Source organism: Coffea eugenioides, chromosome 5, assembly GCF_003713205.1.
Source record: "Coffea eugenioides isolate CCC68of chromosome 5, Ceug_1.0, whole genome shotgun sequence".
Taxonomy (NCBI): Eukaryota; Viridiplantae; Streptophyta; class Magnoliopsida; order Gentianales; family Rubiaceae; genus Coffea; species Coffea eugenioides.
This window is the reverse complement of record NC_040039.1, coordinates 41,960,433-41,968,783: the sequence shown is the minus strand read 5'-3', so window position 1 is coordinate 41,968,783 and position 8,351 is coordinate 41,960,433. Positions and strand designations below refer to the sequence as shown.

At 40.0% G+C, this 8,351-nt stretch overlaps 1 protein-coding gene across 1 annotated transcript; it reads left to right on the top strand.

Moving 5' to 3' along the window:
* The first annotated feature begins 2,062 nt into the window (after positions 1-2,062).
* LOC113771691 lies at positions 2,063-4,036 on the top strand. Its single transcript, XM_027316260.1, has one exon. The coding sequence runs from the start codon at positions 2,063-2,065 to the stop codon at positions 4,034-4,036; it is 1,974 nt and encodes a 657-aa protein (XP_027172061.1).
* Positions 4,037-8,351: the final 4,315 nt, after the last annotated feature.

The following is an 8,351-nucleotide window of genomic DNA, read 5'->3' as shown; positions in this document are numbered from 1 at the left end:
TTTATCATTGTTAGTCGCTTAGCGGCCGCATTGTTTTTCACTTCGTCTTGGGTTCAGCAAAAACTTCATGAAAACTATGAATTGCTTCGTCGTTATGTGGCAAGGCTGAATCTTTTATCTAGTTGAGGAATAAATCAAGGATTGGAGCACCATAACTATGAGATCGTTTTAATTGTTTTATTTTTAATTTATATGTTCATGGGTATTTGATTATTCTCTATTTTTCCCTGAGTTATTACTGTTTAGATTTATTGGATAATTAGGCATGTTATTCGATTGTCTAAATAATTGATAGCCAATTAGGATGTTGGCGCGTCGCCTTTAAGTATCTTGATTAGTGGCAAACGAGACAATTTCACCGCCTCGCAAGCGGTTTAATTTGGATCGTGGGGATAATTAATCTAGCCTAAATAAACCCGCATGTGTGTTTGTCATCTAGAATTGGGTCTTTCTAATTCCTAATGCTGTGGCTACATTAAATCCTGTGAGCATTCCTGGGGTTGTCTAATCACAAGAGGGTAGTTTATGAGCGTCTCTTGACTACCATAAAATTAAGGAAAGATTGGTGGTTGGGTGCGTCGTTTGACCACTATAACCAATTTATTCGTGAGTATATGAATTGTCCCTTGTATCTGTGATCAGTTGTGTGCTTCGGTGCCAAGATTAATTCCTTGACTAGGTTGTTTTAATTAATTGTTATTTGTGTAGTTTGGTTCCTGCTATCTTAATCAACTTTAAATTTCAGTTTTTATTCCTTTTTAATTAGTTGGTACTACTGCTAAAAATTCCCCCCATTTTCCTGTGTGATTTGCCTACCTGTTCCCTGAGGAGACGACCCTACTCACCACTATACTCATTCAGTTTTGGTAGTAGGTCTAATATAAATTTTATTTTTGGTGGTTTGACACCCACCAAATTTTGGCGCCGTTGCCGGGGAACTGGTGTTTTAAGTGACTTATTGCACAGGTTTTAGTTTTTATTTTTATTTATTTTTTCTTTTTTTTATTTTTTTTATGCCTCGATCTTCTCGTACAGGAGAATTAGAATTTGATCCAGAGATCGAGAAGACTGCAAGAAGGTTGACTAAGGAGGCAAAGTTGCGTAAGCAACAAGATTCAACGTCACCTTCAGAATCTGAGCAAGAGTTTATTTCCAGTGATTCATCAAGTGAATCTGAAGAAAAAGAAGTGCATATTCTTCGAGTAGCAATGGCAGCTCCAAGGACTTTGAGGGAGTTGGCAACCCCTAACGTGAACCAACAGCCATTATGCATTACATTTCCTAACACGGAAGAGGCATTTGAGCTTAAATCTGGTCTTATTCACTTACTTCCTACTTTTCGTGGTATTGCAGGTGAAGACCCACATAAACACTTGAAGGAATTTCATGTGGTGTGCTCCACAATGAAACCTCAAGGAGTCACTGAGGACCACATCAAGTTGAGAGCCTTCCCTTTCTCTTTGGCAGATAAGGCTAAAGAGCAGGTGAAGACCCACATAAACACTTGAAGGAATTTCATGTGGTGTGCTCCACAATGAAACCTCAAGGAGTCACTGAGGACCACATCAAGTTGAGAGCCTTCCCTTTCTCTTTGGCAGATAAGGCTAAAGATTGGTTATTTTACCTGCCATCTGGATCCATCACTACGTGGGAAGAATTGAAGAGAAGATTCCTCGAGAAATTTTTCCCTGCCTCTAGAGCCGCCAATATAAGGAAAGAAATATGTGGAGTTAGGCAGGCAAATGGGGAAGTTCTATATGAGTACTGGGAGCGCTTTAAACAACTGTGTGCAAGCTGCCCACATCATCAAATCCCTGATCAGCTCTTAATACAATATTTCTACGAGGGATTATCACCCATGGATAGGAGCATGTTAGATGCAGCCAGTGGCGGTGCTCTGGTTAACAAGACCACAGACGAAGCCACGTTATTGATCTCCACCATGGCTGAAAATTCCTAACAATTTGGAGTGAGAGCTGAGGGAGCAATAAGAAGGGTCAATGAAGTGAATCACTCTGACTTAGAGGGTAAACTATCTGAGCTTACCTCTCTGGTACGTCAAATGGCAAGGGGGCAATTACAATCTGTGAAGACTTGTGGTATCTGTGCTACTCCGGGACACATGACTGACATGTGTCCAACTCTCCAGGAGGATTCACCTGAACAAGCCAACATAGTGGGAGATTTTTCTGGACCACCTCCACGAAGGAATGATCCTTTTGCACCCACTTACAATCCAGGGTGGCGAAATCATCCTAACTTTAGCTATGCTTCAAAACCCCCTGGCTTTCAACAACATTTCCAGCCACGGCCACCAGTGCAACAACCATCCACTTCCAATTCAAACATGTCTCTTGAAGATATAGTGAAGTCACTGGCCCAAAGCACGAGTCAATTACAGCAAGAGGCTCAAAGATCTCAACAGGAGTCTCACAGATTTCAACAAGAGACTCGTGCTAGCATTAGGAATTTGGAAGTACAGATGTCTCAATTGGCAACTTCCATGAGCAACCTGGAAAATAGCAATAGAGGAAAGTTACCATCTCAAGTAATTCCTAATCCCAAGGAGAATGCCAGTGCAATGCAATTACGGAGTGGCAAGGAGGTACAGTCTCCTAGGCGTGCCCACGCCAAAGAAGAAGAAGTGCCCAGGAAGGGGGAAGAGGAAGATGAGAAACAATCCTCTGAAGTCTCAAAGAAAGTTGACATTCCTCCTTTTCCTGGCAGGTTTACAAGAGCCAAAAAGAAAGAATCTGAGCAAGAGATTTTGGACACCTTCAGGAAAGTGGAGATCAATATTCCTTTATTGGATGCTATTAGGCAATTGCCCAAATATGCTAAATTTTTGAAGGGCTTATGCACTAACCGCAATAAGTGGAGTCTGGATGACAAGGTGAAGGTGGGGGAGAATGTCTCAGCGATGTTTCAAAGGAAGTTGCCCCAGAAATGCAAGGATCCAGGTATGTTTACTATACCATGCATAATTGGCAATCAAAGAATTGAAAAAAGCATGCTTGACTTAGGTGCTTCAATAAATGTCATGCCTCTCTCAATTTTTAAAGTTTTGAATTTAGGACCCCTCAAAGAAACTAGGGTAATCATTCAACTAGCTGACAGGTCGAATGTCTACCCTGAGGGCCTAGTTGAAGATGTTCTAGTAAAGGTCAATGAATTCATTTTTCCTGTGGATTTTTACATTGTTGATATGAATGATGCATACTCTACTGATTCAGCAGTGATTCTTTTGGGTAGACCCTTCATGAGTACAGCAAGGACTAAAATAGATGTACATGAAGGGACTTTATCTGTGGAATTTGATGGAGAGAAGGTCACTTTTAATATTTTTGATGCAATGAAGCATCCTGAGGATACTGAGTCTGTAAATTTTGTTGGCATGACTAACACTATTGTGCAAGAGAATTTTGAACAGAATTTCATGGGGGACAAGTTGGACTTTGTCTTGCAACAAGGCAAGACCAATTTGGAAGTGGACGACATGGAGGAGGAGGAAGTCAAAGAAGTTATCATGTCCTTACATTCACTACATCCGCTTCCAGGCAGGTTTGAAAATTCTTTTCTACCATTACCCACTTCTAATGAAAGGATTCTACCTTCTGTTCAACAGGCACCTAATGTGGAATTGAAGGAACTGCCCCAGCATTTGAAATATGCTTACTTGGGAGATAACAAGACTTTGCCTGCAATCATTGCCAATGATTTAACTGCGTTGCAAGAAGAGAGGCTCTTACGGGTCTTACGGGAATTTAAACCAGCAATTGGATGGACGTTAGCAGACATCAAAGGCATCAATCCATCCATTTGCATGCATCACATCCTTTTGGAGTCGGACGTAAAACCCGTGAGAGAGCATCAACGCAAGCTCAATCCTGCAATGAAGGAGGTGGTGATGAAGGAATTTAAACCAGCAATTGGATGGACGTTAGCAGACATCAAAGGCATCAATCCATCCATTTGCATGCATCACATCCTTTTGGAGTCGGACGTAAAACCCGTGAGAGAGTATCAATTTTGGTGATGAAGGAGATTCTCAAGCTCTTAGAATTAGGAATTATTTTTCCTATTTCTGACAGCCAGTGGGTGAGTCCAGTCCATGTTGTTCCCAAGAAAACTGGAATCACGTTGGTGAAAAATGAAAAGAATGAGTTAGTGCCAATGAGATTGCAAAATGGGTGGAGAATGTGCATTGACTTTAGGAAGTTAAATGCTGCAACTCGGAAAGACCATTTTCCACTCCCATTTATTGATGAAATGCTTGAGAGGTTGGCAGGTAAGTGTTTCTTTTACTTTTTAGATGGTTACTCTGGATATTATCAAATTATTGTTGCTCAAGAGGACCAACATAAAACTACTTTTACCTGCCCTTTTGGAACTTTTGCATATCGCCGTATGCCTTTTGGTTTGTGTAATGCTCCTGGAACATTTCAAAGATGCATGATGAGTATTTTCTCTGATATGATTGATAATTGCATTGAAATTTTCATGGATGATTTTACAGTATACGGTGATTCTTTTGATCAGTGCCTAGACCATTTAACAAAGGTTTTGAAAAGATGCATTGAAACAAACTTGGTTCTTAATTATGAAAAATGTCATTTCATGGTTAAGGAAGGCATAGTTTTGGGCCATGTTGTTTCATCAAGGGGTATTGAGGTAGATAAGGCTAAAATTGATTTGATCACTAGTCTACCTTACCCTACTAATGTCAAGGATATTCGTAGTTTTCTAGGCCATGCAGGTTTTTACAGGCGTTTCATAAAAGATTTTTCAAAAATTGCTCAACTATTGTCTCGCCTGCTTCAAAAGGAGGTGCCATTCATCTTTGGAGATGATTGCAAATTGTCCTTTGACACACTCAAGGGTATGTTGACCACGGCACCAATCATCCAACCCCCAGATTGGAAGCTATCCTTTGAGCTCATGTGTGACGCCAGTCAGTATGCCGTAGGAGCTGTGCTTGGACAGCGGAGTGGGAAGTGTAGTCACGTGATATACTATGCGTCAAAAACATTGACACCAGCTCAATGCAACTACACCACCACGGAGAAGGAGCTTCTAGCCATTGTTTTCGCTTTTGAGAAATTTAGATCATATCTATTGGGGTCAAAAGTAACGGTTTACTCTGATCATGCAGCTTTGAAGTATCTCTTGTCAAAAAGGGAGTCCAAGCCAAGACTCATTCGTTGGGTGCTCTTGCTGCAAGAATTTGACTGGGAGATCAAGGATCGGAAAGGGGTGGATAATTCAGTAGCTGACCATTTGAGTAGGTTGATAAGAGAAGAGGAAGCAGTTCCCATATCTGAGGTATTTCCTGATGAACATCTTTTCTATCTCAAAGGTAAGGAACCTTGGTATGCAGATATTGTGAACTTTTTGGTCAGTCATAAATTCCCTATTGACATGAGTAAGAGTAAGAGAGATAAGATAGTCCATGATTCTCGATACTATATTTGGGACGAGCCATATCTGTGGAAAATAGGCTCTGATCAAATTATTCGTAGATGTGTACCTGAAAGTGAAACTCCTTCTATCCTTGCTCATTGTCATAATTATGCATGTGGTGGCCATTTTGGACCTAAGAGAACTGCTAGAAAAATCCTTGATTGTGACTTTTATTGGGAAACATTGTTTCGTGATGCTTATACATTTTGTAAAAGTTGTGACAAATGTCAAAAATTTGGAAGTTTGTCTCATAGGGATGAAATGCCTCAAGTGCCTATGTTATTTTGTGAAGTGTTTGATGTTTGGGGTATGGACTTTATGGGACCTTTTCCTAACTCTTTTGGATTTTTGTATATTCTGTTAGCAGTTGACTATGTATCGAAATGGGTAGAAGCAAAGGCTACCCGGACTAATGATTCTCAAGTTGTTGTAGGATTTCTCAAATCCCACATTTTTAGTAGGTTCGGGGTGCCGAGAGCCATCATCAGTGATCAAGGTACCCATTTCTGCAATCGCACCATTGCAGCTCTCATGAGAAAATATGGAGTGCACCATCGTGTGAGTACAACATATCATCCTCAGACCAATGGGCAAGCTGAAGTCTCTAATTGAGAGATCAAGAGCATATTGGAGAAAACGGTTAACCCCAACCGTAAGGATTGGAGCTTGCGATTGGATGATGCTTTGTGGGCATATCGAACGGCGTATAAAACGCCCATTGGAATGTCCCCATATAGGTTGGTGTTTGGTAAGATGTGTCATTTACCTGTGGCTATTGAGCATCGTGCATTCTGGGCAGTCAAGCAATGCAATTTGCATGCGGATAGAGATGGCAAAGAGAGAAAGCTCCAACTCCAGGAGTTGGAGGAAATTCGTCTTGAAGCATATGACAATGCACGTTTGTACAAAGAGCGTACCAAGCAGTTTCATGACCGCCTATTGCGTGCGAAACACTTTTCTCCAGGACAAAAGGTACTCTTGTTCAATTCACGGTTGAAATTCATGCCAGGTAAGTTAAAATCTCGTTGGATTGGACCATATGTGGTAGCCAATGTTTTTCCCAATGGTGTGGTTGAAATCCAGAGTTTAGAGACTAATAAGAGTTTTACAGTTAATGGTCATCGTTTAAAACCGTTTGTTCATGTTTCAGACATTGGTACTGTGGAAGAGGTACACTTGATAGATCATATCTATGCCTAATTGCTCACTGAGGAGTCGTCTAGCCAAAGACGTTAAAGAAAGGCGCTTCTTGGGAGGCAACCCAAGGCCTCCATTTTTTGTTATAGTCCTCTTTCATTTTTCGTTGATTTTTGGTTGTTTTGTTTCATTGCCAGTGTTTTTGGTGTTGGGCAGGAGACTTGGATTTACAAGGCATGCCCACGCCCTATAAGTGATGCTGTTGAACATCGTAGAAATGCTTGGGCAGAAGACTCTGCCTTATAAGGCGTGGTCACGCCTTACAGCAACTCTAGTAAACTCTGGGGACATAGGCTTGGATTGAAGACTTCCGCTTCCATCTGAAGCAACGCTACACCACACTACCATCAGAGGCTCCACGCTGCCAGTCCCTGACACCTCCCCTACCATGGTGTTTTGCTGCAGTTTTTTATTCATTCAGGGAAGTTTTTTGCTCTCTTCACTTGACTTCAACTTTTCGTTCTTACATTGAGGACAATGTAGACTTTAGGTGTGGGGGGAGTAGTCTAGCTTTTCCTTCTTACTGCTTTCCCTTTTGCAAAAAAATAAAAAAATAAAAAAAAAAACTTTACCATGCCTTTTGGATTTTTATGGTTAGCCCTGATAAGCAATGGCTAAATTTTCAAATTTAACTATTGTTACGGTTTTAGATGATAATATGTTAAGTATGATATGATAACATTTTAGGATGTCTCTCTGGTAAATATTTGAGATTTTGTGACTCTTGCAATTTCTTTTGGTTAACTTTTCTAGGCATTGTAAATATTTTTCTGACATTTTTGTGTGAACTGGTTCAACTATTAATCTTAGTTCTCCATGTTAAGGAAATGAAGCAGGCTTGCATGGTTTTAATTTTACTTGGGTGTTTATTTGTGAATAACATTCGGCTATACTCCGCTGGTTATCATTGACTAGTAACCGGGGGTCTTCACCTAAAGTGTCGATTTTCGCGTCAAAAAGCAGCGATAACTATGAGTATATGGTCTTTAAGCGGTTAAAGTTGAGTAACCGGGCTCCTTCATTGGAGAGATGTCGGAGTTCGCGTCAAAAGACTTGAATGGCTCAAGACTTAGCACTTCCTTCAAGAAAAAGAAAAAAAAAAGGAAAAAGAAACAAAAAAAAATGAAAATGATGAAAAAGAAAAAAAAAGAAAGGAAAAGTATACGAGCATGAAAGTATGTGAATAATTATATTGCCTGCGGATCCATGAGTCTTTATGTTGAGATTTTGCTTAATAGTTAGACCAGTTATTAAAGAATGTTGGTTGGATATTTTCTATTCTTAGATTAGTTAGTCGGGATTTGAAAGAATCATTGGTTTTAAAAGCTAGTTGGAGAGTTATCTCGTAAAATTTGTCATTAGTACTTGACAGTTATCTAAATCATACATTGGCAATAGTTGCTTTGATTAATAGCCATTGTTTTGAATCCAACTGTTGCAAAAATGTTTGCTCGCTGGGTTGTGTATTTAAAGTTTGAAATGCCTGAGGACAAGCATTGTCTTGGTGTGGGGGAATTTGATAGGAATATAATTATGCACTTTATTTGTGGGTGTTTGGTCTTAATTTTGGCAGTTTAGTATGCAAAGTATTGGATTTCTGTTCATAATTAGTATTTGTGTTAATTACAGGCAATTAGTGTTGAAAGTGACAAAAGGGAGGCAAAATCCAGAAGACTCTTGCTTCTAAGGCGTGC

Coding starts and splice junctions, on each gene's coding strand:
- LOC113771691 (XM_027316260.1), top strand. CDS start 2,063: ATGGCAAGGGGGCAATTACAATCTGTGAAGACTTGTGGTATCTGTGCT.